This window comes from Tubulanus polymorphus, chromosome 11, assembly GCF_964204645.1.
Source record: "Tubulanus polymorphus chromosome 11, tnTubPoly1.2, whole genome shotgun sequence".
Taxonomy (NCBI): domain Eukaryota; kingdom Metazoa; phylum Nemertea; class Palaeonemertea; order Tubulaniformes; family Tubulanidae; genus Tubulanus; species Tubulanus polymorphus.
Genome location: NC_134035.1, coordinates 8,849,923 through 8,874,734, shown reverse-complemented (window position 1 = coordinate 8,874,734; position 24,812 = coordinate 8,849,923). Strand labels below are relative to the sequence as shown.

General features: G+C 39.3%; 3 protein-coding genes across 3 annotated transcripts in view; 1 reads left to right on the top strand and 2 right to left on the bottom strand.

Annotated features, from left to right (window-relative positions):
- Positions 1-6,995: 6,995 nt before the first annotated feature.
- On the bottom strand, positions 6,996-13,753 carry LOC141913169 (uncharacterized). The gene is made up of 15 exons (XM_074804633.1): positions 13,683-13,753; positions 12,717-12,882; positions 12,521-12,596; positions 12,300-12,387; positions 11,877-12,020; positions 10,796-11,123; positions 10,457-10,531; positions 10,242-10,375; positions 9,933-10,025; positions 9,775-9,843; positions 9,359-9,460; positions 8,612-8,856; positions 7,911-8,083; positions 7,732-7,827; positions 6,996-7,406 (listed from the first exon to the last, which is right to left on the bottom strand). The coding sequence occupies exons 2-15, from the start codon at positions 12,852-12,854 to the stop codon at positions 7,311-7,313; spliced, it is 1,857 nt and encodes a 618-aa protein (XP_074660734.1). The 5' UTR covers positions 12,855-12,882; positions 13,683-13,753; the 3' UTR covers positions 6,996-7,310.
- Positions 13,754-14,239: 486 nt separating this feature from the next.
- LOC141913025 (uncharacterized) lies at positions 14,240-15,223 on the top strand. Its single transcript, XM_074804462.1, has one exon. It carries the CDS (start codon positions 14,240-14,242, stop codon positions 15,221-15,223), a length of 984 nt encoding a protein of 327 aa, XP_074660563.1.
- Positions 15,224-19,011: 3,788 nt separating this feature from the next.
- The window catches only part of LOC141913095 (CD9 antigen-like), a 46,677-nt gene continuing 40,876 nt past the window's right edge, over positions 19,012-24,812 (bottom strand). Inside the window, exons 6-7 of the mRNA XM_074804548.1 lie at positions 24,232-24,315; positions 19,012-23,238 (exon numbers count right to left, since the gene is read on the bottom strand). Coding sequence (XP_074660649.1) covers positions 23,134-23,238; positions 24,232-24,315 — 189 coding nt within the window. The 3' untranslated portion in view covers positions 19,012-23,133. The remainder of the gene's footprint in view (positions 23,239-24,231; positions 24,316-24,812) is intronic.

Genomic DNA, 24,812 nt, shown 5'->3' with positions numbered 1-24,812 from the left:
AAACCGGAAATAGACCGGTCAAACGGATGTCAGTCAGTGGTGGTAATTTCCAGGCTTTAGTTAGAAGAATTTCGACAGAGGCTCCGCCGTTGCTTATCAGATACTAGTCCAGGGTTCACACGGTTTTCATCGGTAGGTCTGGAGAGGGGGCTAGTCTGTCCAGCACGGGTCGCTGTCGGGAAGAGTCAGCTAAGGTTTGTAAAGGGCCGCTTCATTTCTCAAAAGGTTATTACATTGAGAACCTTTTTAATTGTTTGAGTTGACGCATTTGAAGCGTTTACAGAAACTCAGCTTCGAATATGACACACTTTGAAAAGTATCTTCCCGGATATTTTAACACTTGAAAATCTCAAAGATATTGAGACATTCATTTCTTTTTCCATTGGAGGTGTTTTGAGTCTTGCGTGCGCTTTTGTTTTCCTCGTAAAACCGCAAATATACTCGTCAAACGGATGTCAGTCAGTAGTGGTAAATTTCAAGGGCTGCTACATTATTTCTCAAAAGGTTTTTTAGAACCTTTTTAACTGTTTGAGTTGAAGCTTTTTAAAGCGTTTACAGAAACTCAGCTTCGAATATGATACACTTTGAAAAGTAACATTTTGGATATTTCAACACTTGAAAATGTCAAAGAGATTGAGACATTCGTTTCTTTTTCCATTTGAGGTATTTTGAATCTTCTGTGCGCTTTTTTTCTCCCGTTAAACCGGAAATAGACCGGTCAAACGGATGTCAGTCAGTGGCGGTAATTTCCAGGCTTTAGTTAGAAGAATTTCGACAGAGGCTCCGCCGTTGCTAATCAGATACTAGTCCAGGGTTCACACGGTTTTCATCGGTAGGTCTGGAGAGGGGGCTAGTCTGTCCAGCACGGGTCGCTGTCGGGATGAGTCAGCTAAGGTTTGTAAAGGGCCGCTACATTTCTCAAAAGGTTATTACATTGAGAACCTTTTTAACTGTTTGAGTTGACGCATCTGAAGCGTTTACAGAAACTCAGCTTCGAATATGATACACTTTGAAAAGTATAATTCCGGATATTTTAACACTTGAAAATCTCAAAGATATTGAGACATTCATTTCTTTTTCCATTTGAGGTATTTTGAATCTTGTGTGCGCTTTTGTTTTCCTCGTAAAACCGCAAATATACTCGTCAAACGGATGTCAGTCAGTGGTGGTAAATTTCCAGGCTTTAGTTAGAAGAATTTCGACAGAGGCTCCGCCGTTGCTAATCAGATACTAGTCCAGTGTTCACACGGTTTTCATCGGTAGGTCTGGATAGGGGGCTAGTCTGTCCAGCACGGGTCGCTGTCGGGAAGAGTCAGCTAAGGTTTGTAAAGGGCCGCTACATTTCTCAAAAGGTTATTACATTGAGAACCTTTTTAACTGTTTGAGTTGAAGCTTTTGAAGCGTGTATACAGAAACTCAGCTTCGAATATGACACACTTTGAGAAGTATCATTCCTGATATTTTGACACATGAAAATCTTAAAAGATTGACACATTCATTTCTTTTTCCGTTGGAAGTATTTTGAGTCTTGCGTGCGCTTTTGTTTTCCTCGTAAAACCGCGAATATACTCGTCAAACGGATGTCAGTCAGTAGTGGTAAATTTCAAGGGCTGCTACATTATTTCTCAAAAGGTTTTTTAGAACCTTTTTAACTGTTTGAGTTGACGCATCTGAAGCGTTTACAGAAACTCAGCTTCGAATATGATGCACTTTGAAAAGTATCATTCCGGATATTTCAACACTTGAAAATCTTAAAGATATTGAGACATTCTTTTCTTTTTCCATTTGAGGTATTTTGAATCTTGTGTTCCGTTCTTTTCTCCCGTAAAACCGGAAATATACCGGTCAAACGGATGTCAGTCAGTGGTGGTAATTTCCAGGCTTTAGTTAGAAGAATTTCGACAGAGGCTCCGCCGTTGCTAATCAGATACTAGTCCAGGGTTCACACGGTTTTTCATCGGTAGGTCTGGAGAGGGGGCTAGTCTGTCCAGCACGGGTCGCTGTCGGGAAGAGTCAGCTAAGGTTTGTAAAGGGCCGCTTCATTTCTCAAAAGGTTATTACATTGAGAACCTTTTTAACTGTTTGAGTTGACGCATTTGAAGCGTTTACAGAAACTCAGCTTCGAATATGAGACACTTTGAAAAGTATCATTCCGGATATTTTAACACTTGAAAATCTCAACGATATTGAGACATTCTTTTCTTTTTCCATTTGAGGTATTTTGAATCTTGTGTTCGCTTTTTTCTCCCGTAAAACCGGAAATAGACCGGTCAAACGGATGTCAGTCAGTGGTGGTAATTTCCAGGCTTTAGTTAGAAGAATTTCGACAGAGGCTCCGCCGTTGCTAATCAGATACTAGTCCAGGGTTCACACGGTTTTCATCGGTAGGTCTGGAGAGGGGGCTAGTCTGTCCAGCACGGGTCGCTGTCGGGAAGAGTCAGCTAAGGTTTGTAAAGGGCCGCTTCATTTCTCAAAAGGTTATTACATTGAGAACCTTTTTAACTGTTTGAGTTGACGCATTTGAAGCGTTTACAGAAACTCAGCTTCGAATATGACACACTTTGAAAAGTATCTTCCCGGATATTTTAACACTTGAAAATCTCAAAGATATTGAGACATTCATTTCTTTTTCCATTGGAGGTGTTTTGAGTCTTGCGTGCGCTTTTGTTTTCCTCGTAAAACCGCAAATATACTCGTCAAACGGATGTCAGTCAGTGGTGGTAAATTTCAAGGGCTGCTACATTATTTCTCAAAAGGTTTTTTAGAACCTTTTTAACTGTTTGAGTTGACGCATTTGAAGCGTTTACAGAAACTCAGCTTCGAATATGAGACACTTTGAAAAGTATCATTCCGGATATTTTAACACTTGAAAATCTCAAAGATATTGAGACATTCATTTCTTTTTCCATTGGAGGTGTTTTGAGTCTTGCGTGCGCTTTTGTTTTCCTCGTAAAACCGCAAATATACTCGTCAAACGGATGTCAGTCAGTAGTGGTAAATTTCAAGGGCTGCTACATTATTTCTCAAAAGGTTTTTTAGAACCTTTTTAACTGTTTGAGTTGAAGCTTTTAAAGCGTTTACAGAAACTTAGCTTCGAATATGATACACTTTGAAAAGAAACATTTTGGATATTTCAACACTTGAAAATGTCAAAGAGATTGAGACATTCATTTCTTTTTCCATTTGAGGTATTTTGAATCTGGTGTTCGCTTTCTTTCTCCCGTAAAACCGGTAATAGACCGGTCAAACGGATGTCAGTCAGTGGTGGTAATTTCCAGGCTTTAGTTAGAAGAATTTCGACAGAGGCTCCGCCGTTGCTAATCAGATACTAGTCCAGGGTTCACACGGTTTTCATCGGTAGGTCTGGAGAGGGGGCTAGTCTGTCCAGCACGGGTCGCTGTCGGGAAGAGTCAGCTAAGGTTTGTAAAGGGCCGCTTCATTTCTCAAAAGGTTATTACATTGAGAACCTTTTTAACTGTTTGAGTTGACGCATTTGAAGCGTTTACAGAAACTCAGCTTCGAATATGAGACACTTTGAAAAGTATCATTCCGGATATTTTAACACTTGAAAATCTCAAAGATATTGAGACATTCTTTTCTTTTTCCATTTGAGGTATTTTGAATCTTGTGTTCCGTTCTTTTCTCCCGTAAAACCGGAAATAGACCGGTCAAACGGATGTCAGTCAGTGGCGGTAATTTCCAGGCTTTAGTTAGAAGAATTTCGACAGAGGCTCCGCCGTTGCTAATCAGATACTAGTCCAGGGTTCACACGGTTTTCATCGGTAGGTCTGGAGAGGGGGCTAGTCTGTCCAGCACGGGTCGCTGTCGGGAAGAGTCAGCTAAGGTTTGTAAAGGGCCGCTTCATTTCTCAAAAGGTTATTACATTGAGAACCTTTTTAACTGTTTGAGTTGACGCATTTGAAGCGTTTACAGAAACTCAGCTTCGAATATGAGACACTTTGAAAAGTATCATTCCGGATATTTTAACACTTGAAAATCTCAAAGATATTGAGACATTCTTTTCTTTTTCCATTTGAGGTATTTTGAATCTTGTGTTCCGTTCTTTTCTCCCGTAAAACCGGAAATATACCGGTCAAACGGATGTCAGTCAGTGGCGGTAATTTCCAGGCTTTAGTTAGAAGAATTTCGACAGAGGCTCCGCCGTTGCTAATCAGATACTAGTCCAGGGTTCACACGGTTTTCATCGGTAGGTCTGGAGAGGGGGCTAGTCTGTCCAGCACGGGTCGCTGTCGGGATGAGTCAGCTAAGGTTTGTAAAGGGCCGCTACATTTCTCAAAAGGTTATTACATTGAGAACCTTTTTAACTGTTTGAGTTGAAGCTTTTGAAGCGTGTATACAGAAACTCAGCTTCGAATATGACACACTTTGAGAAGTATCATTCCTGATATTTTGACACATGAAAATCTTAAAAGATTGACACATTCATTTCTTTTTCCGTTGGAAGTATTTTGAGTCTTGCGTGCGCTTTTGTTTTCCTCGTAAAACCGCGAATATACTCGTCAAACGGATGTCAGTCAGTGGTGGTAAATTTCAAGGGCTGCTACATTATTTCTCAAAAGGTTTTTTAGAACCTTTTTAACTGTTTGATTTGACGCATCTGAAGCGTTTACAGAAACTCAGCTTCGAATATGATGCACTTTGAAAAGTATCATTCCGGATATTTCAACACTTGAAAATCTTAAGGATATTGAGACATTCTTTTCTTTTTCCATTTGAGGTATTTCGAATCTTGTGTTCCGTTCTTTTCTCCCGTAAAACCGGAAATAGACCGGTCAAACGGATGTCAGTCAGTGGCGGTAATTTCCAGGCTTTAGTTAGAAGAATTTCGACAGAGGCTCCGCCGTTGCTAATCAGATACTAGTCCAGGGTTCACACGGTTTTCATCGGTAGGTCTGGAGAGGGGGCTAGTCTGTCCAGCACGGGTCGCTGTCGGGAAGAGTCAGCTAAGGTTTGTAAAGGGCCGCTACATTTCTCAAAAGGTTATTACATTGAGAACCTTTTTAACTGTTTGAGTTGACGCATTTGAAGCGTTTACAGAAACTCAGCTTCGAATATGACACACTTTGAAAAGTATCTTCCCGGATATTTTAACACTTGAAAATCTCAAAGATATTGAGACATTCATTTCTTTTTCCATTGGAGGTGTTTTGAGTCTTGCGTGCGCTTTTGTTTTCCTCGTAAAACCGCAAATATACTCGTCAAACGGATGTCAGTCAGTAGTGGTAAATTTCAAGGGCTGCTACATTATTTCTCAAAAGGTTTTTTAGAACCTTTTTAACTGTTTGAGTTGAAGCTTTTAAAGCGTTTACAGAAACTTAGCTTCGAATATGATACACTTTGAAAAGTAACATTTTGGATATTTCAACACTTGAAAATGTCAAAGAGATTGAGACATTCATTTCTTTTTCCATTTGAGGTATTTTGAATCTGGTGTTCGCTTTCTTTCTCCCGTAAAACCGGTAATAGACCGGTCAAACGGATGTCAGTCAGTGGTGGTAATTTCCAGGCTTTAGTTAGAAGAATTTCGACAGAGGCTCCGCCGTTGCTAATCAGATACTAGTCCAGGGTTCACACGGTTTTCATCGGTAGGTCTGGAGAGGGGGCTAGTCTGTCCAGCACGGGTCGCTGTCGGGATGAGTCAGCTAAGGTTTGTAAAGGGCCGCTACATTTCTCAAAAGGTTATTACATTGAGAACCTTTTTAACTGTTTGAGTTGAAGCTTTTAAAGCGTTTACAGAAACTCAGCTCCGAATATGATACATTTTAAAAAGTATCATTCCGGATATTTTAGCACATTAAATCCTAAAAGATTGAGACATCCATATCTTTTTTCCATTAGAGGTGTTTTGAGTCTTGTGTGCGCTGTCGTTTTCCCCCGTAAAACTGCAAATATCCCTGTCAAACGGATGTCAGTCAGTGGTGAGTAAATTTCGAGGGCTGCTACATTATTTCTCAAAAGGTTTTTAGAACCTTTTTAACTGTTTGAGTTGAAGCTTTTGAAGCGTTTACAGAAACAGAAGAGATTGAGACATTCATTTCTTTTTTCCATTGTAGTTATTATCAAGTGGACAGGAATTGTTCCCTGATTTCTAAACTGTGTCTGACTTGAATGATTCCATGTGTTTTGTATACGTTTTTTTCCTTTTAAATTTTTTTTTTTTTTTTACATAGTATATCAATATGCGTGTTTTTCTATATCCTTATACAATTGACATTATCAGGATGAATAAAGTTTAATACCGTATCTGAGTAGGCCCGACTTCGAATTCAACTTCGCGGGCGAGTAATGCGCGAGTATCCAGTATTCACGTGTTGGGGCACGGGACACTTTCCAGTCTATAACTGAATGGTTTTAAGTTAATGAACTAAAATCTTAGATTTCTTTATATTTGATGGATTCATATTCAACATACAAAAATCGGTTTAGGATCTGTCAATCGGTATTTTTCACAGGGGTCTGACACGAAAAAGTCTTTGAAGCTGAATCAAGGATAGTACTTAAATTCAGAAATCAAAACCCTATCAATGATGGCCAAAGTCATGAAAATCGTCCAAAACTTCCCTCAACTATTATCAATTGTTTAGACGAGAATAACTTGTCTTTTACGCAGTGCGAATCGGGTCAGGTTATAATTGACTGTTTTATTGATAATGCTCTGACGAAATATCGTACTTTATCGTTATCACGGGTTCTTAAGCCAAGAACCTGAAATGGCAGAGTACCTTTCAACCAACTGTACAACGATCAATAAATCGTATCAATTTTTCTTGGTTATATTGGTAGTCTTATCAGGCATGATACTCGGTAAGTACAATTACCACGAAACCGCGGTCACGAGTGACGAACCGACAGGACAATACCCTACTGACATTTTAATTCAAGGCCAAATTCATATTCATATCCTGCTCTTGACATCGTGACAGGAGATCCCAAAAAATCAAACATAGACAGCAATCTAATTCGAGAACTAATAATTTATTTAATCAATCAACAACATCTAAGTAAACATCATTTACAAGGTTTTCTGGCAAGTACTTTAAACTTTCGATTCGCCCAAAAATCAGACAGAAATAAACTCAGAACTTTCATTATTCTAATAAATTAACCGTTGTGCAACACTAAACTTTAACAATTTAAATAGTGATACAATAAACATGAAAAAACTTTCTAGTATAGAATACTTAAACAAAATGAAAACAACGTATAAAGATTTCGAAAATGATCAAAACAAACAAAGATTTAACTGGAATCGATTAAATGCGCTGCTCTGGGTTTGAAGCATAGTTTGGTTACTCTTCATGCAGCGGGAGGTTCAATGATAGCCGTTTATTGACGGGAACACTGAGATCAAGAGGATTGATCAACTGCCAATCATCGGCGTCAGCCTGAAAAATAGACAAATATTCGTATATTTCACACCATCGTAAGGAGGGGCCTAAACACTGAGAAACTGTGTCTTAACCCCATATCAGACTAGTGAGGGATTATGGGGCCAGTTTTGTAGACTGGTATAAACTAACCCAAGAGTAAGGGCCCGGTTGGTTAGACTGGTATTACCTTTAACCCGAGGGCTAACTCAATTCATGATCAATTGAGTTAACCCCCGGGTTAAAGGTTATACCAGTCTATAAAACCAGGCCCAGGGAACATCTTTAACCTCGGGATTAAAGATGTTCTCTTCTATAAAAGCGGCCACTGTATTTTACTTACTAGTGTCAGAGCAATCGGAGAAGATGCTTCTAGAGTTTTCTCATCAAACATATGTTTGAACAAATCCATTTCGAATCCGGATACCCATGGCAATGACTGAAAGTGGAATACATTGGTCAGTAACGAAAATAGAAATCTCAACAAGAAAATCCTCATAAGCGTCGTCGCTATAAACAAACCTCATTGATATTTGACAAATCGAGATTCTTGAAATCGGGAGTACTGAGATTCAATTTTGGTGGCGACGTATGTTGTCCGTCGGTTTGAGGGGGTAAAGCGTCGTGAAGGTTCGGAACGGTACCATTCATTAAATCATTCACCGCGCACAACACATCCGCGTCTATTTCATTAGCTGAAAATGAATGCGGAACTTCATGGAAAAGGGAAAACTTAATTGTAAACAAAAATCTGATCATTTGCCGCCCTGAGCCTGCACTTCAGACAGTCGAACATTGTATTGTAAAGTACAAGTGTCAACAATCGCTTCTAAAAAATTTACTGATAAAATGTCTAAAGTCTAGCGTTTGTAGATCAATTTCAATAAAAATGTCTCAGGTGAAACACTGAACACATGTGAAGTCTGGACTGAAAAAAACCGGGAAAAATGGAGAGTACAATTATCTAGCTGCACTAAGAAATTCTAATTCTATTCTAATGGAATTAGCAGATAGTACTTAGGGGTGTTATTAATGAATTTCTCTAAAATCTCTATATAATAAATCCGGATTGGCTTAATCCGGACAATATTTGCAGTCCATTTGTTCATCAAATATACCGCACAAGAAAATGACTTTTTAATCCGGATTTCCCGTAAACCGGATAAATTTTGTTGGTCCCGAACGTTCCGAATTAAGCGGACTCTACTTTAATTTCAACTTACATCGCGCGGTTACATCGACAAAATCGTCATCGCAAATCGGTTCCAAGCGTATATCGTCCAAATCTTTGCTCAACGATTTATTCAATTCGCCCATCATCGCCATGGCGACCATCGCGTTCCTCTGATCGTCGGGAAGTTGTTTCCAAACTTCTAATATCGTGTTGTTCATCGATTCAGAATTGACCTTCTCGGGCGGTAGATAGATTCGCAGTTGTTCGGACACTTGTCGATGGAAGGCGGCATAACTGAAGAGGAAACCACGGAACGTTTTTATTGAAAATAGCGAATGGGAAAGTGTTATCGGTAACCGTATTAGAACCATGTTCACAATTAGATAATTTCATAATTTTTTTGATAAGTTCATAATTTTGCCGATCGTGATTTTTTCAAACATATCTCTAATCGACTATGACAGCTGCGTCTAAAACATTCATAAACGAAGTGACGCAATCAACCTGAATCAGGATACCGGAAAACTATCGTCCCAAATAGCCCCAGAGCCTACGAAATGTAACCCTTTGAAAAATATCTTAAAAAATTTCTCCGAAGACCCCCGAACCCCTTGAAAAAAATAGGTGCGTATCTTTGCACGATAAGCGCCTAGGCTGTCGGATATGATGAACTTGCTTCCGGCGGCGCAGAACTAGGAAACTGGCTCTACAGATAGGTGCTAAACGTGTCTCCATCTTTTTCTCAACTAGCCAAGGTATTACTGAAGGTTCGATGGAACTGTGCCATGGTACTTACCCACTGATAGAAGACGAACTGATGACGTTATCGACATGTTTACACGGACTCACTAGCGTTTCACAGCTAGACTTCGTTTTCATTTGTTCTTCAGGATACAATCTACAGCAGCAGATTGAAATTAAAAACAAGACTTATCATTGCGTTCATTCATTAATCTATTAACCAATAAGTAAGTTCTCAGAAGAAAGAACAAGGACCAAGTTCCAAAGTAGGTTAACTCTTGACAATTAAATTCATTCCTGGGCCCGGTTTTATCGACTGGTATTACCTTTGATGCAGGGGCTAACTAAATTCATTTTCAATTGAGTTAACCCATGATTTAATGATAACGCCAGTTCTATAGAACCAGTTTCTGACGTTTTAAGATGCAATCTAATCCAGAATTGTGGAATCAGATACTAAAATATACGCACCGGTCTAGTCTAATTCTACATTTGGGATGCTCTTTCCTCAATTCGACCGGCTCTTTCACCTTTGTGGGGCTGCAATAGACACGTTTATCAATCTTAAGGCATTTCCTTCAATAAATTCGACGAATAAACCGATCGAGAAAATATCATCGATCAAATACCTGTCGTAGGTTGTTAACAGCAGACGCCTACGAACTCGACGACTAGGTTCGATATTCAGTCTTCGGCGTTTTGGAGTTCTCGGCATCTTCGAGCTAGAATTATGCAACAAGACAAAATTACGGTATGCGTTAAACTCAGCACCCAGTTCCACGCTTACGAGTTAAGATTTTGCTCAAGTTCCACGCTTACGAGTTAAGATTTTGCTCAGAGTTCACTCATTGAAAATGAAATGAGTGTATTCAAACTCACAACTGTGAAACTTGATCCGGAGACTAACAGGCAACCGATTTGACTGACCGCGATCGTACCTGATTTCATCGAAACCCTTCATTAACTCGGAGCAATGCGCGCTTTCGTCGACCTTCGCGATAAATTCCGATCGACTGTTCGGAGTTCGAGGCAGTCGAGGAATCGGCGTAAATCCCGGTGATGCGGCTTGAATCTAAACATCGTAATAATAAATAAAGCATACTTGACGATTCGTTAATTTTCTTTCGAGCGGAGAGCGTGCAAAAATTCTTACCCGAAATGCAGATTGCCGATTGACTGAAGCGTTATCGTTAGGAGTGCTTGTTATTACCAAGTCACGATTCTCTTCCTATTTAGAAACAAATTCAATTCATAAGGCTATACAATAATACGAGCTAGCAATCTCAACAAATTTTCCGCATTTTCCCTGATTTTTTTAGCTATTTTCCAATATTCCCGGACTTTTTAGAAGAAAATTCCCAGACTTTTCCTTGATGTCCAGGAAAGTGGCTATCCGGTCCTATTGCCACATAAACTTTTCCTTAAACATCCTACATTCTTTTCAAGGCGTCATATAATTAATTCGTAACAAATTTTCCTCGTTTGTACTTACAGGTTCAGTCATCGAGGAACACTGTTTCGCGGGAGTTTCAAAATCCAACGCGCGAGCGGCGATTTCAGCCTCCGCCGCATTCAACGGTCGATCAGCGCTCGGCATCGTTAAACTGTTCGTTTTTAACGCGGTTCCACTCGAAGAATTCACCGGTTCATCGGGTTCTTTCTTCGCGATCGGTTCGGTAAACGGGGTTAGTTTTCGTATTTTGGTTCTCGGATACGCGGCCGAATTGTAGCGAATGATTGAATCGATCGCGACGTCGCGACGACGTTTCATTCGATCGTTCAGTTCGATTTGTAAATCTTCTCGCATTCGATGAAACATCCTGCAAGAATAGATAAACAAGAATCGTCACTCTGTGACTTAAACTCATGAGTTTGAGATCATTTTCAATATTTTCAACTGTTAACCGGGTGTTTAGATTGAAAAGTTTACCCATTGAAAAAGGACCAAGTAACTCATAACTAATGAACTGGACCCAGTTCCACAGTTCTGAGTTAAGATTTGACTTAAATCATTGGAAATGAACTCATTTTAACCCAGAGTTAACTCTAACTCACGACTGTGGAACTGGATCCTGGTTTCTGCAAACTCATTGAAAGCGAACTGGTTCTAACTTCCAGTTCAGTTCAACTCACAACTGCAGATTCCACCGTTGTGAGTTAAGACTCTTTGAGTTGAGAATAGTTCATTTTCAATATTTTCACTGTTCTAGGTACCGGTACTATTTTAGATTACTGAACTCATTGAAAGTGAACAGATTGTAACTAAGACAGGTTTTGATAGAACGTATTCCGGTTTAGGATTTGTAATTGTGGAGTACCACCTCCCTACCAGCCTCATTAACAAATAAAGCATTTCTGGAATAGGTAGAGCGTATTCTGGTCGAAACGAATGCATTGTAAGAGAATTCCAGAATCGAAAGAGACCAATCAAAACCTGCCAAAGTCAAAACTGTAGAACTGGTTCCTGTTAACCAAACTGAAAGTGAGAAATTTTAGTAAAATCTCGTTGAAATGCGGAATGGAATTTCCGATTCAATCGAGATCTTCATTCAACGCAGTTATAATACACCTACCATTCGGGTAACAGTTGAAGTCCACTCGATTTCAGAAACGGACTCGGTAACTGATACGACGGCTCCGAATCACAACAACTCGAAATATTCGACCCGTTGAAAAAAGCCAAGTGTTTATTGCAAGTAGTTTTGCCTTCTTTCACTCTGGAAATACGACCGTAAACATTCTACCAGAGAGTGGATATCAATATTCTATCAATGCTGATTTAATTACTTTGAAATATATCGAGCTAATGTGAAAAATAGAAGATTTAGGTGTCCTATATCAAAATTTAGTTTAATTTTCTGTATTTTTTGGGAGATCGGAAGCCTTAACTAGTTTAGCACCCATGATGCCATACATTTAACAATGAATGCAGCCTCTTCAAATTCTTGCATAGCCTGTATGGAGAACACTGAAATGAAGACAGAAACGAGACATACTTTTCTTTTCTGTGCTGTTCGGCGCAGGCGAATTCATCCTTCAGAGAATCGAGCGTGACGCATTTTTGTAAATCTGATTTACTTTGATCTAAATTTAAAAAAAAAACGATAGCCAAATGATTATCGTTCTTGGTTATGATGAGTAGTTTTCTTTAAGGGAGAAAATTTCAAGGACGAGTCCGCATTAAATACAATCAAACCCACGTGAAATGAAAACCTACCACAGACGTCGAGTAGAAAAGTGATAGTTTGTTCCAGGAAATTCAGGTGTTGGTTGCATTCTTTCAAAACTAAAACCTAAAAAAAAGGAATAAAGTTTGTATAAAAAATTACACTCCAATTCCACCTGGGAACAGTCAACAGTGGAACTGACTTGTTCGACATACTCATGATACTTTTGGTCAACTCGTAACCTACCTTTGGTATTTTCTTTCGCGGGTAATCATTCGGTGTTGGTATTATCTTTTTCAAACTGTCGTAGCAATGAGCGATGTTTGCTCTCCATTTTGCGTCTGATGCTCGTCGCTTGATTTTGGTAGGTGCCTCTTGATCCATCGCGGTCCGGGGATTGGCAGCGTTGATTCTATGAAATCAGTGAAAAATCGGGAATCGAACCTTTTTTAAATCATATTAGTTTGTAAACTTCTTGATTGTTGGTAGGCTAATACCAAACGGCAATTGTGGATTGTGAAAATATCCGATTTTGCATGCTGACAAGGTTGGCAATATTGCATTTACTGGAGTACAATAATGCCAAATTAGCACAAAAGTGAATGTAATTATCAGGGGCGGATCCAGCATTTTGAGAAGGGGTGCAAATGAAATCAAATGGGTGGCCAAGCCATTCCAGCACGAGTGCTGAAGGTGCAGAGCCATTTCAAGAACATTTTGGAAAAACAGCTGCAATGAGGGGCATTCAGAGCATATTTTGCACTAATAGAAAGAAAATAATTCATTTGATGATGAAGATTCGGTCAATCCTCCATAAAGCAATTTGAATTTGCAGCTACATCCAGTTAGTTACTAGTGGCTTGAAAAAATAGCCAATAGGGGGGGGGGATCCGCCATTGATTGTTGCATATAGGGATGATTTTACGACTGGAATGGACGTTTCTGGAGTCTCAACCCATTCCTAATCAGTAAAGCGACTAACCACTGCAGCACAACCTAGGCCGGGTACATCGTTGACGATTGAGTCGAGTAGAGGGGCTTAATTTGCTAATGAGTTAGACTTTAGTTTGTACTGCGCCGACCACGATTCTGGCCACGGTTTGGCGCTATTGCACTTTCGTACCCCCCTCCCAAAAATGTTTATTTTAGCATATTATTTATCAGTGAGGTCTTAGGAATAAAAATCAGTAATTTTTATCCAAAAAAACTTACTTTTTTTGGGTCAAAATTTTAATATTTTGGGCCTGAATTAGAGCCGTTTTTCGACCGAATGGGACGCCATATTGGTTTCTCCGACTCCACAGTCGTGCTAACTACCCCCGAAAACCGTCCTATGGAGCACTCCCACGTATGGAGCGCTCCGGCTACGGTCACCGAACGGACACGTGCGACGCGCGCCGATTGACACATGTCAAGCGCTGCAACCCGCCCACGCATCGTTTGCTAATTGGGATCGGTTAAATAAAGTTTATAATATTTTCAAACTGTGACCAGATTCTTAAAAATAGAACATATGTAATATACATTTGAAAAATATAAACAAAGCTATAATTTGTATCATCTACTTGTTTATTCTTTTTCTGCAGCAATTAGAGCATTTTATTTTTTAATTTGAATGTATTTTCTTCTGCGTACGTGACAAAAATCGGAAGGGTTACTGGTTCCCATGTCAATCAAGCCAGGATCAAAGACTTTACATGAGGCAATCCCGGTGCTGGTGGCCGTGAGACTTCTGGATTTTCTCACGGGTGAATAGTATATAAGTCGTCATGGGTCTGCTCAATTCGTTCATAACGTCTTATTTCTGCGAGAAGATGGCCCGCGTTCCAGATTTGGCAGAGTTCGACTTTGTTTCGTTGATTCAAATCGGCGCGAATTTCAAGGATGACAGAGAACACACGATCGGCTGGTGTAGACAGCATGGCCTGCTGGCGAATAATATGGTGTGTCCAAACTGCGGAGGCCAATGCCGAGAACAGGGTATGGCGCGTTACGTCGACGGAGTGGCTTGGAGATGTACAGCACGACGATGCAAGCGAGTTTTTAGTATTCGACGTGGGAGTTTTTTCGAGAAGTCGCATCTTCACTTGTGGCAGCTGCTGGGGCTCACCTACATCTGGAGCCGAAGTGCTGGTTCAAGCCGTGGCATGAGTGTTGCCGACACCATGCACGAGCTTGAAATACAGTCGGAGCATACCATCGTCGATTGGAATCAGTTCTGCCGCGATGTCTGTGTGTCCTACTTCGTAAATCATCCGACACAGCTTGGTGGACCAGGTAGACTGGTAGAAATAGACGAATCTCTTTTTGCTCGGCGAAAATATAACCAGGGACGAATCGTGGCGGAGCAGTGGATATTCGGTGGCTACGAGGCAGAGACGAAACAAGGTTTCCTTGTACCGGTACCCAGGAGAGATGCTGCCACGCTGTTGCCAATCATACAACGATGGATTCGTCCCGGCTCCACCATATGGTCTGATATGTGGCAGGCATATAATCAGATTGGCCAGCTGGGGTACCAACACGGCACAGTCAACCATAACAACTTCGTCGACCCAGCCACAGCCGTAACGACAAACCGTGTGGAGGCGATGTGGCAGCGAGCCAAGGCGAAATTTAAAGCGATGGCTGGTCCGTCAAATCGCGCGATGATACCCGATTACCTAGCCGAATTCATGTGGGTCCAACGTTTTGGTGATCATGCCTATTTCAACTTTTGGAATCAGATAGCAACTGATCTTTATGTCGTCTAGTCGTCTAGTCCCTCTGTCATCCTCCCGTCAAAACGGCCCTTTTAAGGGCCAACCTAAATATCCAAGAAATGGCTGGCTATGCCTGAACCACTAGCTTGCTTCATTGAAATAATCCATATGAAAATACACGAGTTGTAACACTCCCGAAAACCACGATCCCGCAGTTTTCTCTGACCGAAAGTGGGAGTGCTCCATAGGACGGTTTTCGGGGGTAGTTAGCACGACTGTGGAGTCGGAGAAACCAATATGGCGTCTCATTCGGTCAAAAAACGGCTCTAATTCAGGCCCAAAATATTAAAATTTTGACCCAAAAAAAGTAAGTTTTTTTGGATAAAAATTACTGATTTTTATTCCTAAGACCTCACTGATAAATAATATGCTAAAATAAACATTTTTGGGAGGGGGGTACGAAAGTGCAATAGCGCCCACGGTTTTTCACAATTCACAATTTTTCATGGCCAAATAAAAAGGATTAAGAATATTGAAAAATCCAACCTCAATTCAAGCTAAAAGGCAAATTTTTGAAGAGTTAAAGTCAATTTTAAGTCGTATAACCCGGGAAATAAATGTTAAGCTCAACGACCTTGGAAATGCAGTTAACGACGGACTGGTTACTCACATGCCACAGAAGGATTTGAGTGCAATAATAGACTGGTTATCGGTGTCTATCTTCGATGAGACAGACCAGCAAATAGAAGAGACACAGATTTATGACGTACTGACTGAATAATGCATGTGTTCAACATATTGCCGGAACCAAATACCACAGAAACACAAATTCACTTCATATTTAATTTTCAAATCTGCTGTTGAATATCGAATGATCTCCGACCTGATCGGCCGAAATCCAACTATACTAAGAACTGGCGAACCGTGACACTTTTCGTTAAATTGATCTCGGGAAGGTGTGTTGTATGTTCCGGTTTCAGTGTCAGTATCAGTATCAGTTTTAATTGGTCGTATATCATAGATTGCCAACTGCGCTGAGATTGACTGACTCTACAATATGAGGTCCGAGAGCGAGCGATTACCGGTACTACTGTAGCCGTGGTACTCAATACGACCGCATGCGACACAGCAGTCGTCGATACAGCCCGACTTATCATCAGCCTCGCTTTAGCCATACCCAGCGTTATCGGTAACTGTTAATCGTTTGCGGTGATGACGATAAGGAGAACCGGTGTCTGACTATGAGTTGCTTGGTGGCGAACCTGGCGATAGTCGATACGATTCTGTTGTTGGCTTTCCTTCACGATTAGGCTATCTGTCGACGGCTCGGATTCACGACACCCAACATCCGCGTGTTCTATTGTCAGCTGGGCGTGTTTCTCGGTAACCTCGGTGTCACATCAGCCGCTTGGATGGTGTTTCTGATGACGGCCGAGCGCTGTGTGGCGATCCTGATGCCGTTAAAAGTTTCGCAGATTTATACGATGATAAACGCTCGCATATCGGTTCTTGTTATCTACACGGTCGTCGGTGTGTCCGTGAGACATATACCTTCGTTTTTCTTTTCCAGCACGACACTCGACGCGGCCTCGGGCGGGAATTTATGCGTGTTCGGCGTACTTAGGCAACGATGACGCATTGGTCGCCGACCGGTATTCTGAAATTAGCTTTCGGACCGTGCGTGCTAATTATCATAGCCAATATGATTTTCCTGAGTTTGAGAAAACATCGGCAAATGACGAGTTCTGGCGCAGCAGACAAACGACGTTTACAACAGCAAATCACTCGTAGCTTGTTGTTTGTGTCGATTACGTTCAATTTTAATTTATTTCTACGGAAAAGCGGTACATTTTAACGAGTAAAACAGCTCAAAAAGAGGGAAAAAATATACCCGGTTATTCACGGTCTGGTCGCTCCGCGTACAGTGCGGATATTAGTGCGCAGGCTGTCGACCCGTCTCCTCCCGCCTCGCCGTGCAACTAACTCATTGTCTTATAGCAAGGACAGAATCATGGACAAAATTCTTCCCGGTCTGCTGTACGTAAACCATGGTATAAACTTCTTACTGTACTGTGTAGGAGGCGGAAAACGATTCCGAAACGATGTCAAGGCCGTTCCCCCCAAATGTCAACGAAACTAAGGCCAAAAAGATATTTTTTCTCCCCTTATAATTTATACCCACTTAAGTGACCAAGCAGGACTGGTAGGCGTCATTTCAGCATTTAAAAAAAAAGAAACAAATTTTCGGAAATTCTGCACCAGACCTATTCAAGTTTAATGAGTCCTAAGTTCATAAATATTCCAGTTCGAATTAGAAAATATCACAAATAAAAGGTTCGTTAATTTTGTTGATTGTAATAATTCATCGTAACGAAAGCTTTCATTGCACAGTTCAAATATATTGCAGTTATTGCAAATGAAATGTTGCTTTGAAATATACTGGAAAATCAAGTCAAAGTCAAGTGGGGATTTTTACCTTCTTTCAAGATTTGGGGATTTTCAGCAACAACTTATGACGTCATAGTGTCCCAGATTGCCACGCTGCACTTGTCAAAATGTCGGTATCGAGTCTTAATCGAGATTGAATCCTTTACAAATGAAATTTATTGGTCCATGAGATCTGAGACAAGTGCAAGCTACTCTGTCACAAGAAAATTAAATTTGCTTTAAATTCTTCCTCTGGCGTGTGAGTCTGTCGCTTTTCGGATGCTATAACACATCCGCTGAGAAAAGAGTTCCAATAAAAAATGGCTTAAATGTCATTTTTAAAAGTATATTCCACTCAAAATTAAGCTTACAAATTGACACAATACATAATTCAAAATGAGTTAGTGTTGGACGATGAATGAAATTTGACTAAAGAAAGTATCCGTATTCCTCGCATGCCACAGAAAAGTGGTGAGACTGTTAGACCTCGGCCCTTCAGTGCTGCCCCTACAAATAACGATGGCGGAATTTCTGTGAACGAAAATAGTAGCACAATTTGAATTTCCTTATAACGTACAAAACAGACAAGTGGCATCTAAGTCTACTAGATTTCAAATTAAATTTCCATGTCTTCCTTTTTCAGGTAACGATACTTACTCGAATCATCCAAAACGACAAAATCACCAACCCTCTCCACAACAAAAATAGAAATATATACCCAGACAAATTTACTTCTTTTAAAACGTACTTTACTCTGTTCGATCCTTTTAAAAGAGAAATTGCCAGTTGTAGTTTCGGTGCTGTTTTAATGTTTTTTTTCGGAATCCGTCTCGCAAATCTACGTGCGGTGGCTGATTCGGGCCAAGTTAAAAAAAAAATTCCTTGCAATATGCCATGCAAAAATATATTTGCTCCGTTTCTTCTCGCATTTTGGCGCGTGGTAATTTTCGTTTCTTGCGGCGAAGAAACGAAAGAAGAAATGACGTTCGTTTCGAATCTGTCGGGCGAAGGAACGAGAAATCACTTCCGCGAAGAAACTAAAGTTCTTTTTTTGCGCTCATTTTGGTGTTTTTTCGCTTGAAATTTTCGTTTTTTCGCGTCGAAGAAACGAGGCAATATATTTTTTTTTGCATAGCATATATATTGCAAGGACCTTTTAAAACATTTGGCTCGAATCAGCCACAATGGCCGCTTAAAGACTCTGACAAGCGATTATTATGTTGTTATCTTTTAGCGGGTATTGTCGACCATGGACATCAATTTCTGCATCCAGTATTTTCAATAGTTAATTTCTTAGTTTTAAGAAGCTATTAAAACCAATAAACCCGCATGGATAAAGGAGATAGAAAACATCAGAAAATATCTTTACACAATTGCACATTTTATTGAAATATACATTGATAAACTCATGATTAAAAACAAAAAAACAGCACGGGAAGTTAATCATAATAAGCAACTAACTAAAGAGTAAATTAATCTTCGAATTAGTAACAATTTCATCACACATGCAAATAAAACAAGAATAAAACCAGAGACAGCTGATGAGCGATTCTAAATATAAATCTGTTTAAATCCTCTTAATATCATATGGTAAATGATCAGTCATATTTTAGATACATAAAACCTTAGTTCGCCATTCTGCAGGTTTAAACCTGCTGGTATAAACCACTTTGAATCCATCCTCCCTCAGCAGGCATTCAGACTTGGCAGCAGCACGAAACCCTGCCACACTTAACGAGGTATGCAGGTTTACTGCGTGAAAACTTGCGGCACCAATCAGATTTCTTATTGTATAATCATATAAATGGAAAAAATAAAACGGGATATCTGATTGGCTAATAATGACATCATCTAAGCTGCGCACTCAGTCTAGAGTGGTAGGGTTTCATACTGTGGCAGTCTCAATGCTTTCAGGTTCGACTCCCTGCCGGGGATGCCTTACATCATATCGTTTAAATAGCTGATGAAACGTCTTTCTTGTTTTTAGTATATCATTCTTGTTTTTAGTAATTCATTTTCGATGAAGAAAATGCTTGAGATGCCCTGAATGTAAGCAGGGTGCAGGGTCCAAGCTGCATATTCGAAGAGATGTCTTCCAGCTTTAAGGAAGATGTCTTCCAGCTTTAAGGAAGGTCTCTGTAAGAGGAACAGCTCAAGTGACTGAATAGAGTCACCACAGATATCATAGTTCTCATCAAACAAATAAACTACAATGAAGCTGTATCATTTCACTTCAATGGTGCATATTTCATATAATACGCGGAGATTGTCAAGTCAAGAATAAAATCATGCAAATGAGCAAATAATGCCTGATGATGATTACGAAGTGTTCTGTTGGATTATATTTCGAACAGCGCTGACTGAAATTTGCCTAATAGTTCAAGCATATATAATACCTCATTTACATGTAGAAATACATACTCTAATAAAAATAAAAATGTGTAAATTTATACAATTTCTTCCACATTTTTTTTACATATTTACTATAAAGGTAGAGAGAATTCTAGTAAAAAAAACCTCATAGCCGCCAGTGCTTTTTTATAGTAAAAGCTAAAATATGAATTTGTGCAACAATTTCATTCTAGACTTTTTTTGACGTAAAGCACATTAGGAATTCAATGAAATGCTATAGTTGATAATATTCATAATACGAATAGCTACATTTAAACGATGTCTTTTTAGCTACAGTTAAATTTTTCAAATATTCTTGAACAAAATGCGTTTCATATCTAGATAAATGAGTTATTTTTCCATCTATTGCACAGTCGTTGAGTATCTAAAATCAATCAATCTGAAAATACCAGGGTAGTTTTAAATAATATAAATATAGTATCGATATACAATTAGATCAGAGCTTCGTAACGAAAAATAATATCGTAATAGTTCTAGTAATCAAATTAGAATGTACCGTCGAATTTCGAAAACAAATATGATCCTAGTCGACAAATTTGTAACATTTATACAGGTTCTATATACATGCACAGGGATTAACATATTCATATCTGGATTGAGGATCCACGTAGTTCTCAGATAAGTTTCACCGTTGAGCCAAATTTATTTCATTTTAGATCAATTGGTTTTTTCTGCGCAGCGAAACTTCGCCGAAGAACTGCAAGGAAGAGTCATCGAGTTTAACATTCTGTACAAATACGATTTCAGAGACTTATCATTTACTAAAAATAACAATCTATGAACTACAGTAATAGACTCTGCTCAAGTCGGATCTGACCGATTTCGGATCACTGTTCGATTGGAATAGTGGTTTGAATATTTTTCTGATACACTCAGATATCACTGAAGTCAGACAAATTTAGGCTGGTTTTTTTTAATAAGTTGGATTACCCATCCGCCGATGAACTTTTCCGATTTTAGGAATAAAAAATTTAATTTTCATTTTTTCCCACCACTCCCTCATTTTTGAGCATAGATATGAAATTTTTTTCCAAATTCCCCTCCCTGATCGCTTAATTAGTAATGAATTCTTTGAGTAATGATTTTTTTAAGAAAAACAATTTTTCTAATTGTTTTAAGTCCATCAAATCCGTAATCCAACTTATAATAATATTCTTTAAAAGATGGTCTAAAGAACCCTTGTCATAGATTGCACTTGAGTGGAGTCTACTGAAGTTAAATGGCAATGTTCGAAAAAACCCAGACTTCGTCATCCGAGAAAAGGAAAATTTTCCGAAAATGATACCTCAATTAAACACAGAAACGTCAGTAGGCCACAGCCTTATCCAGATAAAAACGTTTGTTCCCATTATGACCATTTTCGATAATAAAAATCTATATCCAGGAATGATTTTCAGCGAAAAGCACACGATCTTTTAGATTTCCAAAAATATCATCTCCAGAAAAAAAAAGCAGTTCTGAATCTATCATTCATCGTAATAAAAGTTCACGAATATATAAAATCTTTATAACGGAATGATTTCTAGGGATGAAATTGTACAGGAATGATGAGAGGACTGCGCTAGTAAAGCTAGAATGTATAAGTACTTTGAAAACATATGAAAATATAAATAACGCAATATTTCTAAAATCAATTCTAAACATTCTTTCGATTACGCGTATAAAAATTTTGATTTGATTCAACTACGTTCAAAAACGTTTACCGATCGATTCCGAGACATAATAGCACAGCTGGACCGAGTTCCACAGTTGCGAGTTGGATTAAACTATCTAAATTACCAGGTAGTTTTTATTTAAATGCAGAATTCTTGAGGGAAAAATAAAACGCGAGAATGTGGAACCAGGTCCAGGTAATCGAAATCAGTTTCTTCTTTCATAACGTCGATTCAATAGTCTAATTTAGATAATTCACATCAATTTCCCATCACATTTGAAAATTGAAATGGGCACTTAGTTTGAAAAGGGCAGATTTGGCAATGCGAGGGGTGCAAGCAAAACTTCGCAGGCTTTCCCACAGAAAATCTAAGAGGAAGAGGGGCTTTCTGGTCCTTATCAGGCCCGTTTAGATTTACTTAGGTCTTTTTATAATTTTCTTTGCAAAAAATCTTTTCCAGATTTTCTGGGGGGCATATTCGAATTTTAAGGGGGTGGACCAGCCCACCCGGTCAACACCCATTAATCAGTCCTTTGTAATATATAGATATTTAGTCATATACACAACTCAAATCTTTAGAATAACAATTCTCTTTGAAAGGAATAATTCATAATCGTTTTTCTAATTGAATAAGCATTTACCGACACATCGATATGGATGTTAACATCATCATTTCCGAAATGCAAATATGTGTCAGTAACTTGAAGTGCGTCGAAATGACTGAAACAGAGAATGCGTCCGCAAATTTCCGTTCATTAGAATCCACTTTGTACGTCGTGTGTGTGTTTCGTATAGCACAGCGAAATCGAAGTAGTACATGCAGGATTTGAAGGATCATCAGGGCCAGCTGGCTACTTGTTTTCTACATATATATATCAAATATAAGAATAATCTGGCCTGAGTATACATCATACATATATACATACATATTCAGACATCGTACATTTATAATAAAAGCATTTCTGTACAAATCAATAGTAGTTAAAGTAGTGTTTTTCAGCAAAGTTATACGTTGTACGATTTTTTAAACAGTTTTTCGTCTCTTTTTCCACGCGCGCACGCGCCCGCGCAAAGAGCGAAGGCAAAAACCGACGTAATAATATCGTTTAATATAAGTCCTAACGAGGTGTCGTTGCTTGCGATTCTATCTAAAGAGTATCTACTAGCAGAACGTCTGTCGCCGGTCGCTTGCGGTCTGGATTCACACTAATCGTAGATGAAATCCAATGAAGTCCAAAGGGCGGCAAAAACAATCTCCCTATATTAATTCAATTTCACTATTAATCTATAGTCGATCGATAGTTCAGTCGGTGCTGTAGGATTCTAGTAACTAGCGGCTGCTGCTGCTGCGGTTTATTCCGATGTATCTAATAATAATATTAATTGTAATAATAATCTACTTGTATGCCGGAGGTCATAGACTCGTGACCCTCCATTCTTCCTCACATTGTCGACGAGACCTTAATTGCTAATTGGCCTTACTGTACATATACTCGCCGTGTTTGTCGTACGAGTACGAATTGTCTTTGCACAACGCGCAACACAAAACGATCGAGAATATGAGTCCGAGCACCTGAAAATAGTGACAAAATCAAACATTAGTACATGGACGCTACGGATCAGTTATTCCTGGATATAAAGAGTTTTCAAGAATTTTAAAGGAGATCAATTTCGAGAAAGCATCTGCTTCATCGCTTTCATATCCTTATTACAATTGACTCCTACTAAATCGGTACAGTTTATCTCGGTAAACTATTAATTCATTGGTTTTGTAAGCAAATTTCTATCCTTAACACTACCCAGACTTTTCTTATTTGTTATTTCTTGTTTCTTATTCAGTTTTTTTCTAATAAGTTAAAAAACGATTTCGAGGTCCCGACTGTATCGATTTTGGGGTAGTCTATTGAGCAATCGAGTGCTTGGCATCTCCCGTGTGCTATCACTGGAGAGGCGATTATTTTTCCGGGCAAATATCTATATCATGTGACTTGTCAATATGGTCGCGCTCTGCCCCGCAAGTCGCCATATTTGGAAGTATCACATGATAATTATTCGCTCACTCATTGGCTAGTTCGTGAGTTGCTTGGCATCTCCAGCTGCACACACATACATGGCAACTCTACTTGAGAATTGCTCGAAAACATCGCCCACGTGCGCACCGCCAGGCTTTACTTTTTCTAGGTCGTCTGCCAGGATATATAAAACACAGTGTATATGCTGGATTGAAATTTGACAACACGGTAGTTTTAGAAAATAGGAGACTGCCGCAAACTGAAGAAACACGTCTAAATCAGTAATATGGGATAGATATCAATCATCGAGGGAAAGCTGTTACATGGAACACTGAAGAAGATTTCTTCTATTTTCATCCCAATTACAAACAAGCGACATCTCAGCGATGCTCTACAGGTGTATCTCATATTCATTTGTGAATTAGATATTTTTATGGTATCCTGTTACAACGATGTCCATATACTCGGATATTTATGGTTTCGAGCCACACCTTAGAAGCGCGTCGGTTTTTGTCGCTATAAAGAAAAGGGAGGTTACGCGTCATTCTGCTCACCTGTATTGAAGCTACTCCTAAACTCACTCCTATCATTATGTGCAAGTGCTCCTGGAAAAACTCGATTAATTTCGGACCACATCCCTGAAATACGCCGGTAATGAGAGATCAAATCATTGGAAAAAAGATTTAGACAATGCTGACTTGGGCAATTTTGGCATGCCTTCGAGTCACAGAGGCTCTACACTCTACACACAAAAAAAAAAAACATTCTGGCATTATTGAATTTTCCACACAGCGGGGATCCTACAACCCTTGGGGAACATTTTCAATTTCTCTAGAAATCTGCAACTTATTGATAGCACAGTGCGAAGCCCCAAGGTTATGGTTCAGCCCTAAGGCTAACTTCAGTACGAACCGGGTTCACCAATGTACAAAATAAATACCTCGAAATACCCCCAAAAAATTCCTAATCCTAAAACTGATCAGGAACCAGCTTTCCACTGTTTTTGGGCTCTTAAGGTAAAAAAAAAACAACAATAAAAACGTGCTAATTGAAACTCTTGAGTCAAAAGTCAACAAAGAAGTAAGGAAATGGTGAGCTTCATTCAAATTTGACTTGACTAGTCTTTAACAGAGAC

Excerpts from the sequence above, each read along its gene's own strand:
- LOC141913169 (XM_074804633.1), bottom strand. The coding sequence starts at position 12,854 with ATGGATCAAGAGGCACCTACCAAAATCAAGCGACGAGCATCAGACGCA. Across the intron at positions 12,597-12,716 it reads CGCGAAAGAAAATACCAAAG|GTTTTAGTTTTGAAAGAATG; the intron begins GTAGGTTACGAG and ends CCTTTTTTTTAG. Across the intron at positions 10,026-10,241 it reads AAGGGTTTCGATGAAATCAG|CTCGAAGATGCCGAGAACTC; the intron begins GTACGATCGCGG and ends GCATAATTCTAG.
- LOC141913025 (XM_074804462.1), top strand. The coding sequence starts at position 14,240 with ATGGGTCTGCTCAATTCGTTCATAACGTCTTATTTCTGCGAGAAGATG.